The following is a 14,668-nucleotide window of genomic DNA, read 5'->3' as shown; positions in this document are numbered from 1 at the left end:
AATTGATAGAAAAATCACATTTATGTCCATTTCTGCCAATGTAGATTAACTTTAATCTGGTTTAATTTATTCTTTATCCTTTTCTGATTCTCAGACCTACAAAAAGACAAAAAATAACAAATCAAACCAAGATTACAGTTAATCTACATTGGTAAAAACGGATATTAATAGGCAGATAGATCGAGTCAATCGGAGTTTAGTCAAAGTTATGATTCCTTATATCAATTTACTTTAATCAACATCCCCCCCTCGCACAACCACAACCAATTAGTAAACGTGATAGTTTCGTAATGCTATTGATTGATAAAATTACCTTTGTAAAATAGATGAACGATCCCGAGATTCTCAAGCAGATTCCTTCTTACTCACAAAGTAACGGTAGTCGCGCGATCCAGCGGGATCGTGATTGGTCAACAGTTGGTGTCTCTGTCTCTTCCCGCGAGTATAGTGCACGATACAATTTTCATAGTGCGCACCGGTACTGCGGTCGGTATTTCGTCAGTAACGACCGGTAATGAGGGAAGCGCAGTACTTGCATGAGATAAGAGCAGGTAGGTATGTAGGATGCATCCGCGGAGAGATGAGATCGATACTTGGATCAATTTTCGATTAAATAAAGGCGACTTCACTTTCAATTGACTCCAATTAACGGCGATTAATTCAGCTGACAGAATCCGCATAAGTGGATCGAATCTCGGATTTATATAATTTGTTATTCTTTTAATCCGCCTAATCCTTTTTACATTTTAAAGATTCGTAATCCTATATAGCTATCGTTAAGGTAAGGCATATTCCTCGTTAATCACCGATCGAATTTGATCGAATTATCGCTGAAAATCACCGAGGTAATCTGGAAGTCCTCACAAAGCAAGTTCCGATTAATCTAATTGACAATTAACTTAATGAGCAACATCTACAGTACTTCATCAACGTGAATGGAATATTATTATCTTTTCGTCATTTGACGCAAAAAAAAAAAAAAAGGTTAATTCATTATATTCACTTTTATTATTAATGTAGATTGATTTTAATCTCGGGTTTATAACCTACTTATTTTTATCAATTAATCTCTTTATAAATTTATACTTTTTATTTTGACTTTCGGTTTTTAATTAGAACTGAAACGAGATAAAAAGTAAATTAAACCGAAATTACAGTTAATCTACATTAATAGAAATTGTTTACAACATACAGTCAGAAATTCTAAAATTAACGTTTTTTGTTTTGTAAATTAATCTACATTGTCAAAAATGAACAAAAAAGTTTTGCTACGAGTAACTATATCGATTGTATTAATTTGAATTTCATTGAAGTCGCCCTCTGTCGCACAATAATAATCAATAACTTAATTCGCGCAGGTTCATGGAAATCGCCTCACGGAGAAAAGCTTTAGGAACAAAAAAAATCATGAAATTTTCCGAGAAATAAACGATTTTAATCGTAAACAGGTATGCATTTTGTTATAAAAAAAAAAATAATTAAGACTATCGCGTATTCAATGGATAAGATTAATACAATAGTCTCACGCGTGCTCTGGAAAATTCTCTAGATAAATACAACGCACACGGCGTTCGCGCGATTATAAGATTAGACTTGAAAAATGAGAAACAGATGGAGCGATAGCTGAAGGAGATTCAAAAATTGTTTATCAAAACGTTCGACGGAGGGCCTGCGGCCTGCGGCGCGTTCGGTCATGTTTTCCAACGAACGAATGTGAAAGGAAGACGCGGTGCTGTGTTCGTTTTTTTTTGAGGTACGAGGTTTCTCTGATAAATCCTTGCGCGCAGTATCGGGCAAGCGTTAACCGGGTCGTCCGCATCGCACACGGAATCGCACGGTGCCGACGGCGGCGGCGCTCGCTCGCTTCTACGCTCGCTCGCTGCCGCGTAATCAGCGGGAGGAGGCGCCGAGCGCTCGAGGTGGCGCGTGTCCGGGTAGCGCAGTCTACCGTTGACCGTTAACCCTTTCGGACACGGAGGGGTGCGTGCTACGTGCGGCAGTGCTTCGCGATCTCCTCTCGTCGTTCGGTCGTGTCACTTCTCCTCGCTCTCTGTTTCTCTTCTCAGCCAAAAGGAGGAAGAGCCCGTCGAGAGAGACATTTGGTGTAAACCCCAACCATCTCCGGGTGTCTCGGAGGTTTGTCTTCCGTTTCTGCACGATGAACGGAAACGTGAGGAATGAGCGGCCAACCGCCGCCGACGACATCGATGCCGCTTCCCTCAGCGCCGATATTCTCAACCCTTTTGTGCATCGACTCGAGCTCGGCTCGACCTATGAGAAGCTCAAGGTCAGTATCTCTCTCTCTCGAAAACGGCTTCTTTCCCCGGGATCGATGCAGTCGCGTTTTAGGGGATGCCGCCACCACCACCGTCGACGCCACCACCGCCGGCGAGAAATGGGTGTGCTTCGATCGCGCGGTGTCGAGAAAGTGCGCGTGAGTGTTGAAATTGCTTCGCAGTTTACATGGAATTCGCAGGCTCGCGTTCGTACGCGATTGACAAAGCCGTCACAAGAGAGGCAACGATGATGAACATTGACAGAATAAGTCGGACATGGTGCGAATTGCGTGATGCAACTAATGAAATAATAATTCTTTGGAAAAACAATCATCGAGGACCCTGTCCTTTTTTTCCAGTGATTCAAATATATCGATGTTTAATCTCCGTTCAATTAATTCTTCATACTTTTTCTAGTTCTAAGAATTAGAAGGAGAAGGGTAACAGTTGAATCGAGATTAAAGTCAATCTACATTGGTAGAAACCGGCAATAGTAGCACGCTTTAGGTGCTTTCACATATCGTTCTATTTTGACATTCAGAGGAATAACAAGGATAGAAGCACTTGTATCGACTTATGCCACCAAATAGAGAGTGTATTGGTCCAATGTATCTCTAAAGCCGAATGAGTACATCAATAAATATTTGCTACCAGGGCGAGTTGTAACAAGCGTAACAGCACGCATAATCTGGACGTAACAAATACAACAATACATAATATTATTACCATTATATAAGATCACTTTACGATTCCAGACTGTATGGCGAAATAAAAATGCAGAAGTAATGTAACGCGAAAGAAAACATTCACGGCTGAAGAGATATCGCAAGGCACAGGCCGGTTTTTCCTCAAGTTGGTCGCGGCGCGACTTTCACGGCGCAGCGGGAATCGGCCAGGTCGTGCCAATTTTGCGTCTATTACGTTCGACTTCCTGTCGTTTTTCCGGACAAAAGGATTTACAGCCGTTGTCTATCAAGTGGTCTCGCTTGTGGTCCATCAGGCGTATACGCTCCGCATGTATGATTTCCGCCCCACTTTCCTCGGCACGTTGTCGCGCCGTTGGGTTTCCTACGAAACGCGATACGAATGTTAGTCACGTGCGTTAACCATGAACAAGGTCATCACGCGCGATCAGCACGTTCACTTGACTCAGATGCTTTACGATAATTTATGAAAGCTTGACATAATGTACTATGTGATACTTTTGTTTGGTTGTCGAACGTGTGTGTCTCATGACTCCTCAAGATCTTCCTGTTAACTCCGGCATGTCGAAACGTGTCAATTTGGCATTTACAAAACGGACTTGTTTCTATACTTATATATATACATATATCGATCTGTGTTGTATGTACAGATTTCTTTTATTCAAAGCTCTAAAGATCTGTATTCTCGCATCAACTGGATTATTTGCGATATGATTAAGAAGTAACAGGAAACGATTCTCGCACTCGTTAAACTCGTTTCTTCGTGTGCCAGTTTAGGCTTTGTTGCGAAAAACGGGGCCGCAGACGTTTTTTATCTACATATTTTGCCAACCATTAAAATTGCAGCCTACGCTTTTCTAGCCGTTAACACGATGCGAATAGCGGCTCCTTCGTGGACCGATGCTTTCTCTTGTTAAAACACCAGTGAGGTCTTGAACGTGTAGAAAGCCCACATTCTATAGATGTGATGAAGTGAATGAAGAACGGCAACATCGTTCTAACGGGATCCAAACTGGAATATCATTTCGAAAAATTGAGAAAATCGACAAAATTGTATTGGATTCTTTTATTCATATCACCTTCGCTCTCTTTTTACTCTCTCCTTTTACTCTAGATACATTTCACTTAAACAAGCAAACATGTTTTCAATAATTACAGATTGGACACATTAATATTGCGCGATAATAGTCACCGAGATGATTGCATTTAGCAGAAAAAGCAGCTTGAAAGTGCTTTGCTTTAATTAGTTTATCCTTTTAGAATAAAAGATAAAATATTCTTTTAAATTTAAAAATACCGGTAAAAGTTACTTATTGAGTTACTTTTTCTGCTGAACACTGCCAGTGTTACGTTGATGTGCGATTATCTAACGCGTCTCGTTGCGAGTTAGCGCAACGGCCCTTAGGATTTACAGTTACATCCGCGACAACTTTCTACGCAAAAATTAGCGCATGACGGATGCGTAGAAGACTTCTTCGTTACTATTTATATGACATTATTAGTTAGAGTAAATCGAATCGAATGTTCTTATTCTTCATTAAAAATTTGGCTTCATTATTTTGATATCTGTATGCGAATTTAATTTTTTCTCCCCAATTATTGACCCAGCAATTCTCTCTTACCTTTGTTTACAAGAGAATTATGTCATAGCAGTCGCATTTGATCAGAGTCAGCAATAATATTTATTTGACAACATAAATTTAATAGACATTCTTAATAGAGTCACTTGACTTACTTTTGTATATCACACATTCGGTGCATCAGTCTAGAGTTCTCTTCGGCAAGATAAAGTGAGATGGGACGAAATACAGCTGAAGCACCGCTGATGTGCACCTAACGGAACAGCGAAACGTAACGAACGGTACTTACTCGCATCCTATTTCTTTTTTGCTCTTTATTCTTTCTTTCTCTTTCTTTTTACAATGAGAAGCCGAAGCCTTCTGTGGACACGTCGCGTCGCAACCTTGACCTCGTGAGACAGACGATAAGTTAGTCTGAGAGCCAATTACTTACTTATCTGCGTGACCCATTTTTACTGTGATCCTGTAATACTGCGAGGACACTTTGTCGATAATAAATTTTTTATGTGCAGTACCTCTGAAACGAACTTCCTTAACGTATTTTAAATATTAATATTTACGCGTAACATTTAGAGAATACGGAAATATATTTTAACATTAATTTAAAATACGTTTAGTATGTTGAACCTGTATCAACTACGAAGACAAAGATCCGCATTTATGAATAAAAAAATAAAGCCAATCTATCTGACTTTTTAATTTGTGATAATTAATTAGCATATATAATGTTAAATTTAAAAGCGGCTTACACAGAGAAAAATACATCATTTTACTACTGAGAAAAGTGATAAGTATTTTTTTCTCTTACGGTTACTTTAACAAGAATATTTTCATGATAATAACCTCATATACTTAACTCATTATTATCATGTTCAAAACGAGAATTTATTTATTCTTAAAGAATTATTTAAAAAAATTATTTTAAAAATATTTTATATAATAAATAATTTGTTTTAATTTAATAATTAATTGAAATATACTAACTTCTATAAGCAGAAATATGCATATATACTTCACTATGATTCAGAATTCATTTTAAATAAATTTAATGTTTATGATGAGAACATATCGATTTGCGAACATGTGAACTTTTGGGGTATGTTAAGTTAGCACCCCAACTATAGTACTCAGGAGTTCTGATTAGAGTTCCCACTTCCTTTTGACGAGACGAAGAGTTCCCTATAGTTAATAACAAGAGTTCCGTTTTTTGACTTCAAATTTTGACTTCAAATTTTTTTCGAAGTCCCACGTCGGAAAATTTTTTGAGAGTACCGAGTAGTTCTGATCGTAGTTCTGGACAGTTCTCGGCGAGTTCTGTCGAAAAGTATCAGGGCTTAAAGCGATTGGACCAACGGTTTCCGAGATATACTCTAAAAATTGTTGATCTTACGACAAATGTCGCTGTATCTTGCAAACCTTTGGTCCAATCGCTTTTTCACCTTACAGTTTTCGATAGAACTCGTCGAGTACTATAAGAAACACTACTCGGAACTACTCGGTACTCTCAAAAAAATTTTCAAAGATTTCCACTATTCTTTTTAAACTTTATTATATTTCAAAAATGTTTTTTATGTATCAAGAACTCTAGGTATTCACAAAATAGTTCTGTTAAGCTGATCAGAACTATGCGACCTTGAATTTCGTTAAAAAGTTAGCACCCCATTTTTAAAAAATTATTAAAAAATGATTATTAAGCGCATGTCATTAAAAATCATAGAGAACTCTTCGTATCGTCAAAAAGAAGCAGAAATTATCATCAGAACTATTGTATCTAAAAATTAATTTTTCAAAAATTTTGAATTTTTTTTTTAATATTCGAAAATTTTTTTACATATCAGGAACTCTAGGCAATCGCAAATTGAAGCTATTAAGCCGCTCAGAACTATTCCACCTCGAAATTCGATAAAAAGTTAGCACCCCATTTTTAAAAAATGTAAAAAAAATGTTTATTGAGCGGAACTCTTGTTATTAACTTATAGGGAACTCTTCGTCTCATCAAAAGGAAGTGGGAACTCTAATCAGAACTCCTGAGTACTATAGTTGGGGTGCTAACTTAACATACCCGAACTTTTGAAGTATTTGAAACAAATAATTATAATGTTTAAATACAATATATATTTTTGTGTATAAATATAATTATTTAATTGATTTTCAAGAAGATTGATACAGTGATGTTTGATGTTCCAGACGATATTTTTAACGATCGCCCTCTTGCCAGTCAGGCTAGCTGCAATTACGACTTTGATGATCCTAGCGTGGCTATTGGCCTGCCTTGGACTGCACGGATTGTCCGAGGAGGATCTTCGGCGAGCTCCTCTCAAAGGATGGAGGCGGTATGTTTGAAGGAAACTAAGCGGTGGGATAATTGCGGCGAGAAAGAACGATCCTCTTCCGTATTCTTTCATTCCTAAACTCCGAGTTGTATCTCTATCATGCTACTCATATTAACATTAGCTATACCTCTCGAGGTTGCTTTTTAATCTCTGTGCTGACACGGTACCATTTCGCTTTATTAGCAGACTAAACCGACGTCATTTAGATTTCCGTATGTATTAATCGCACTTAAAGATCCTTAAATCTAGATTCTTCAATCGGTCATTCAATCGTTTGGTAAACAAAGACTTTATCTTGTTCAGAATATCCATCGCATCTTTTTTCATCAAAGTAACGCTTTTACCGTACAACTTTTTCGTTTAATAGATAATAAGATAGATTATTGTTAATTGATTAATTTTTTATACTGAGTAGAGCTAAATAATACAGCTGAAACATGTAATGTTAATTTAAGTAAAGTTTTCTTTATTTGTGATATCACAATTTTTTATTTGAATATTTATGAAAATGTCTCTAATTATCAGACTCTTACTAATCCTTTCTAATTACATAATTGTTATTTAAAAATTGAGTCTTGTACTTGACTTTTATCTTAAATCTAGAACTAAACTTCTCGTATTTCTAAAATTATTACTTCTAAAAAATATTTAATAATACTTATAATTATGTAAGTACCGTGAATCAAATAAAGTAACTATACAACTACAGTAAACCCGGTAGATCTGAGTATCTCAAGGCAATGCAATCAGTGAGCCTCGGTCCATGATAGAGAGAGAGAGAGAGAGAGAAAGGGAGCAAATATGTATTAAAAATCGATATCCTTCCGTATGAGACAAGGTTGTATTTTCGCTTTTTGGTATGTCCTTGTAATTTTAATATTATTAAAACTTTTTGTTCTTATTGAAACGTTTCGTTCTCCGTTTTCTTGTTGTAATTCACCAGCGACTTGAACACCTTGCGGATAAATTCACCTTGTATTTCCTGAATTTGTGACTTAAATGTTGATTAATTTCAAGTGTTTAAAATTCACGATTGAAATTATTGAAGTGTCATATATTGTGTAATAATTTTATTCCCTATGCCGAATAAATATTTACGAAAGAAATTAGTTGCTTATTTATATTTTTTTTTTTTTATAATTTAGTCATGCGTTACTATCAAGGTCTTGCGATAAAAAAAGTCTATAAGACGACCTTGTACCATAATGAAAGCTTATGACGGATTCAGTCGGAAGAAATATTTCTAGAATACTTTTAACTGAGTACTGCACACATTAGTATTGCAAGTTTGTAAATTATTCATGAGGCGGATACTTGTTTAGGTTTATTATTCGATTATAGTGTCACTGTCGAACCAACTCTCATTTGAATAAAAATATAAATCGATTATGCTGCATTATTAATTAATTTGCACATAGAATAAATGAATTTTTAGAAGCGTTTTTTGAGATCTATAATTTTCAAATATTTTTTCAATTTCTAAAACATGTCTAGATTTAAGGATCTCGGTGAATAGAAAATATAAATTGAGTTATTGAAATCGAGTCTCCGATAGACTTCTAACTAAATCTAATTATCGAGGAACGCTATATCCCGCTAATCATTTTAGACTCCCTTACAAGAGTAGAAATAAAGAATTGCATCGGAAGATGGTGCATGCGCATTGCAAATTAAACCACTTAAAAACAGAGACATGCGCGTCGTGATCTGCTGGATGATGCGGGCTTTATTTCTCTGCGGTGGATTTCATCACCTGAAGGTCAAGGGGCGGAAAGCGGAGACTAAGGACGCACCGGTGCTGGCTCTCGCCCCGCATTCCAGCTTCTTCGATGCACTTCCGGTCGTGTACCTTGGCGGGCCGAGCATCGTTGCCAAAGGGGAAAGTAGCCGTCTCCCTTTCTTTGGAAGTAGGTCGCATTGTCGTCTATTGGTGAATTAGATTAATTGATAAAAGAGAAGTCCTTATGTTTTTTTTTTTTTTTTAAGTAAAGGCCGAAATTTTTAATTGAAGCAAATTATAGTTGATCATGTTAAGTGAAACTACGAGAGAAAACTATCAATTTTAAGGTCAAAGTGCAGTATGACCTCTAAATGAAGATTTTAAATTAAATTCGCAACCTTTCTTCTTGTGGGAACGAAAGATCTATGCTTGATACTATTGTATAAAATCACAAATTCTAATCATTTATTTTATTGTACATATATAATATTCATATATATGCATATATGGTGGATGGGATTTATTCTACAGCAACTAACTGTATGGTTTTAACAATTGTCGCTAACACGGCTTTTACATAGTGTGTTTTATTTGACAAATAACTTAAAAGTTGCGATTAAATTAAAAAAATGTAATTTTAAAATTTTATTAATCGAATAACGCCATTATATCTATTAACTTTAATGCATTACTGAGTATCTTATGGTATTATAAATTTACATTGTGCATAATATTATCTAAAAGCTATAGGTCAAGCTACAAACTTGTAAAAACTAACAATAAAATCGGTATTATATTGTATTAGTAAGACAAAAATGGCAGAAATATTCGTGCATATATATATATATATATAATTTAAATTCTAAAGAAGCGCACTAACGATCATCGAAACATGGGTTACTAATCAAACGCTTTCACCGTCTTTTTGTCCCTTTTCTTTCCATCGCTCAATCGTGTAGAAAGTTCATCGGACATTCTCGCTCGTAAACGTTTCCTTCTTTCGTATCACGATTTGAATTACATGTATACTTGGCTCTTGTGATGTTCCACGTTCTTTTCGTGATGATACTGTCAAGTCGTGGATACGTTTTCGTCGGATATTTGAATACTTGGACATCCAGTATTGGAGTGATTCCATTCCATGTACCTTGTCGGTTGAAACCCGCAGAAAATTAGTGCCATGGATATGTTTCGTGGGCCGACTCACTTACCAGGCCGGTGGAATGAAAATCGTAGTCCGAGGGAAACAGGCTTCCAGAACGGAAGCCCCGATTCTGGTCCTCGCGCCGCACTCGACCTTTATCGACGGCGGCATCGTTTACGTCACCGGATTCCCCTCGATCATCGTCAGGCGAGAGTCGGGATTGAATCCGTTTATAGGAAGTAGGTGGTACATTCCTATTTCTTTTAATTTTTTTTCTCTATAATATCTTCTGCGAATTTCTACTCTAATATTTTATTTAAAATATTCAAGAAATTATTTATTATGACATTGAATACTTGTACGTGATTAGACTTGAGCCAAGTAAATGATGATGCCCAAGGTCGAGAAGAAGTTATTGGGAAGTCATCGAGACCTGTGCTATACGTGAGACTTTTTTAAACGATATAATTTAAGTCTCAAGCATCATTGGCATTGTTCATAAATACAGGACTGTGTTCAGAAACTGTTTCACCTCCGGGTGAATTTTGATATTATTTTATGCTTGTTTAACATTCCATGAACAATAAGGATAAAATGATATATCTTGCGGTTTTTTGAACACACCCCAGAAGTGATCCATAATTATCTCAAAATCGCGCAACAAGAAAAATTATATGTTATATCTAATGTGATACGTACGGTAAATTGTGTGTTATTGTTTTGCTGTCGTCGTATAGATAGCAATATTAATTAAACATTCAATGATTGTAATTATTTTGTAAAGATTGAATATTAACGAATTTTTATCAAAAAAGTTAATTATTGATATCCTATTTGAAGTAATAGAGTTATGTTTTATATTAATTAATGAATCCCATTCACCATTGTGTATGATAAACAATTTTGAAGTAGATAATATACTTGTAAAAATTCAATTACCTAATAATCTGTTTAATGCAGTTTAATAAAACAATGATTCCTTTGCATATGCAAACTTGCAAGATAATCGGTCTCGATCTTTTGCAAGAATGTTGTAATGAGTTTCCGGTTTTAGATAGTCATTGACTGACGGATTTTAAATAATTAATCATGACATGAGATCGTTCACGAGACTGTTTTACAAACGCATTATCTACTTTAAAATAAGTTCTTACGCAACGAAGTCAAAGATTATTTTCAATCAAAGATTGGCTCAATTCGAATAAAGTCAAGCGAGATCCAAGTTATTATCGATTAGCATTTGTAAGATCGATTATACTTTTCATTATTTTTTTATGCATATAGAACTCATCAATTATACACAACCAGTCTACGTATGGAGAGAAGATCCAAATTCCCGGCAAAATACTATTAAGGAGATAATTGAAAGAACTACTTCCAAGGAGGATTGGCCACAAGTAAGCAGAATATTAAACTATTAGTGGAATTTATAGCATGTATATAGAATGTGTAAGACGAGGAGAGAGAGAGACAGAAACTTTATAAATATATACATGGAATATTTATAAATAGAATTCACACGCACGCCATGTTTTGATCTGGCCTGGTGTTTACTGATATATTATGTATTTATTATGATTTCTTAAGATCTTATAAGATTTAGCGTATATATTACAACACTTGATTTCAATACTTCGAATATTTTCTTTAATTTAATACAATTCGAAAAATAGGGTTTAAATAGGATCTGTATTCGTGTGAAATTTTTTTAGATTTGTCTCCCATTGATATACACACAATTAAGAATTAATCTGAGTATACTGATCATATATATAAACTTCGAAGAACTGAGTTCATTAAGTTTGCGGAAGTTGCAATTTTTTATGATGTTTTCGATAATTCATAGATGCACGCAAGCTTCCAATCAAGACGCAAATCGCTACCTTCGCGTCTACAGGTACAATTGATACGACTATTCTCCACAGGTTATGATATTTCCCGAAGGGACTTGTACAAACCGGTCATGCTTGATTACGTTCAAATCGGGCGCCTTTTATCCCGGTGTACCGGTGCAACCAGTGTGCATCAGATATCCCAACAAATTGGACACGGTAACGTGGACATGGGAAGGTCCTGGCGCGTAAGTATAGAGAGTCATCTTCCTCTTTTTCTTTTTTTAATTATTTATTTGTTGTAATACGCTTTATCCGTTGCTTTACATCCGTTGCAGATTGAAATTACTGTGGTTGACGTTAACACAGTTAAATAGCAGTTGCGAGATCGAGTTTCTTCCTGTATATAATCCAAGCGAGGCAGAGAAACTAGATCCTAAACTGTATGCAAACAATGTACGACGTCTTATGGCAGAGTGAGTTTTTCGCGCACAACAGATTAAGCAGGTCTAAAATTATATCCATATACATCTACGGAAAGATTATAATTTTGATTTTACAGGGCGTTGAAAATTCCCGTATCGGATTACACGTATGATGATTGTCGGATTATTAGGAAGGCTCATCAGCTACATCTTCCGCATGCGTCAAATATTGTAAAGAGCCATAAACTTCGATATAAATTAGGGTAGGTGTCAAATTAAAATTATTACAAGTAATTAGAATTTAGATAATTTTGACTCATTTATAGTTTAGTGGCATCAAAAACTGAAGAAGAACTCGTTCAGAAGAAGACGTATAATTTTGGTGAGGTAAATCTACAAGAATTTACGCAGATCCTTAGATTGGATGACAAGGATCCAACCACTCAACAACTATTTCGCATTCACGATAAGGTCTGTGTATAATATAAAGTTTAAATAACGTATGTAATATGTATATGTATATTAATTAATTCAGTAAAAAGAATTTATATGTATATATTATTTTATAGTTTGGGCAAGGAAAAGTCGATTTTGAAGAGTATATCTTCACCGTGTTAGCGACGGCAAACGCGTCTTCAGAACTAAACAAGGTCGAGATTGCGTTTGACGTAAGTGCAAACTGTTTAAGAAATCTACTGTGTATATATGCATATGTATTATAGTAAACTTTTATTTTTACACGATCATATTGTACTATAGATATGCGGTTCGAAAACAGCAACGTGTTTGACCCAATCGGAACTCAGGAAAGCCTTGAGGTTATCGATACGTATGCAGCCTGAAGAATCCGACAGAATCTTTCAGCACGCCAGGAGTGATGAGGATGCTTGTACAGTGAGCTTTGGTAAACACTTTTCATCACGAGATTTATTTTCTCCAAACGATTGAGACTTCTGTTTCTTCATCGCAACTATATCAGAAAAAAGAAATATGTATTCATTTATTAATACGTTTGAACAAAGTTTTAGTACGAACGTTTTTTTGTAAGTTTTTTTGGGAGCTCGTTATCAACACGTATTGTGTCGTTTTATGGCTTTGTTTTATGAATTTGATTAGTGGCATACGAAAAAAATTAATTTATTTCCAACGTACAGTGTAAAAAAAGGGTTATGTACTTTTGCACTTAATTTCTTGTTCAGGTAACGCATCTGTTCTTTTTTTTCTTGTGAAAAGAAAATGAGATAAGAGATAAATGGTATAAAATATTTAGTTAAAAAAAAATGTAATTATAAAAAACCGATATGGTTGCTGTGAGAAAACGAGCGTCTTAATATATTGCGAGGTGTAAATTTTTTCTTCAAGCCTACTTATTTTCTTACAGACGATGTTCTGACACAACTGTCGAACCGAACGGAATACGCACATTTATTCGCCGCGAATAACGAAAATTCGAAGAAGACCATTTGAAAGTGTCTTTTAGAGCCCGATAGTTCTTCTACAGAACATCGAGGTAAACCTTTCCTTAGTCCCATCTGCTCCACTTCTGTATGAGAAACGTATCCAAGGTGCTTCGAGGATTATAAAGCAAAACTATTTTGTTGTCTGCGGAAGCTGCAGTTGCATATAAGGGGCAATTTAGACAGCTAGACCATGTTTTTCCTATAATCTCATAAATTAGAAAAAGTCGAGAATTTAGCCGCTTAGAATTTTAGGGACCTAAAATTCTAAGATTCGAGGATTCTAAATGATCTTAGATTTGATAATTGAGTAATTTAGCTACGAATATCCTAGAATCTCCGCGGATATGAAAATCCAAAGATACGCGATTTATCCTAGATTCCGAGAACTTAAAGACTCGAGGATTCCACAATTTAGAGGTGGAAGTCTCTAGATACCGTGACTTGAAGATCGAAAGATCCTATGATCGAGAGTTTGGAAAATGGAAAGCCTAAGGATCTGAAGAAACAATAACCGTCTTAATAACTGTACATTTGAGAATAAATTAGAATAGAAGTTCGAGGATGGTCCTGTAAGGCTTATTTCCAATTGAAGATCTACGAGCGTTACGGAAAAGGAAACCGATGCTTGCACTTTTTGATGTACAGTACACATTATATAGCATACAGTTAAGTGACCCGGTCATTAAGCTTCTTACTAGCTCGAATGGATTTGAGTATCCATGACGTAGGACTTGGACGCGCATTTAGAGGAAAATGAGGACAGGTAACGACATAATTTATTTTTTGACCCGATGGTCCGACACCGCGATATTCAGTGCACATGTACAGACATGCGATTATGCACGGGAATATACATATGTGCTAAATTATGTATATACTTGTTGCACACTATGAACCGGCATGTATGTAAACACACATATACACATAAGAGCAACCGACGAAATTAGGCGAATCGATCGTATATATCGTGTATGTATGCGCGCGCAAGTGCATTCATGTGTGTACGTGTGTACGTATGTATGTATATAGAAAGAAAATACGTGTATGTGTGCATAGTCAAAGAGATTATCCATTTTGTAATATCTATATGTGAACGAAATGGCCAAAGCTTAACAGCGCTCATTGTTAGCGGTCATTCTGAATTAAAAACAGATGTGCTGAGTTATAGAACATTTTACTACGATATATGTTGAA

At 35.7% G+C, this 14,668-nt stretch overlaps 1 protein-coding gene across 2 annotated transcripts; it reads left to right on the top strand.

Moving 5' to 3' along the window:
* Positions 1 to 1,674: 1,674 nt before the first annotated feature.
* Positions 1,675 to 14,651, top strand: LPCAT (lysophosphatidylcholine acyltransferase). Of its 2 annotated transcripts, XM_018544909.1 has the most exons (12): positions 1,675 to 1,753; positions 2,067 to 2,287; positions 6,748 to 6,893; positions 8,583 to 8,800; positions 11,042 to 11,154; positions 11,683 to 11,837; positions 11,928 to 12,065; positions 12,152 to 12,277; positions 12,341 to 12,485; positions 12,584 to 12,682; positions 12,774 to 12,918; positions 13,396 to 14,651. In XM_018544909.1, exons 2-12 carry the CDS (start codon positions 2,159 to 2,161, stop codon positions 13,479 to 13,481), a joined length of 1,500 nt encoding a protein of 499 aa, XP_018400411.1. In that variant the 5' UTR covers positions 1,675 to 1,753; positions 2,067 to 2,158; the 3' UTR covers positions 13,482 to 14,651. The 2 variants fall into 2 exon arrangements, with proteins under 2 accessions (XP_018400411.1, XP_018400412.1); XM_018544910.1 differs by lacking the exons at positions 1,675 to 1,753; positions 2,067 to 2,287 and adding an exon at positions 4,922 to 4,968.
* The last annotated feature ends 17 nt before the right edge of the window (positions 14,652 to 14,668 follow it).

The sequence above is a fragment of the Cyphomyrmex costatus genome, unplaced genomic scaffold, assembly GCF_001594065.2.
Source record: "Cyphomyrmex costatus isolate MS0001 unplaced genomic scaffold, Ccosl1.0 scaffold474, whole genome shotgun sequence".
NCBI classification, from domain to species: domain Eukaryota; kingdom Metazoa; phylum Arthropoda; class Insecta; order Hymenoptera; family Formicidae; genus Cyphomyrmex; species Cyphomyrmex costatus.
This window is presented reverse-complemented; position numbering and strand designations above follow the sequence as displayed.

Excerpts from the sequence above, each read along its gene's own strand:
- LPCAT (XM_018544909.1), top strand. The coding sequence starts at position 2,159 with ATGAACGGAAACGTGAGGAATGAGCGGCCAACCGCCGCCGACGACATC. Across the intron at positions 6,894-8,582 it reads CCTCTCAAAGGATGGAGGCG|AGACATGCGCGTCGTGATCT; the intron begins GTATGTTTGAAG and ends ACTTAAAAACAG. Across the intron at positions 12,278-12,340 it reads AAACTTCGATATAAATTAGG|TTTAGTGGCATCAAAAACTG; the intron begins GTAGGTGTCAAA and ends ACTCATTTATAG.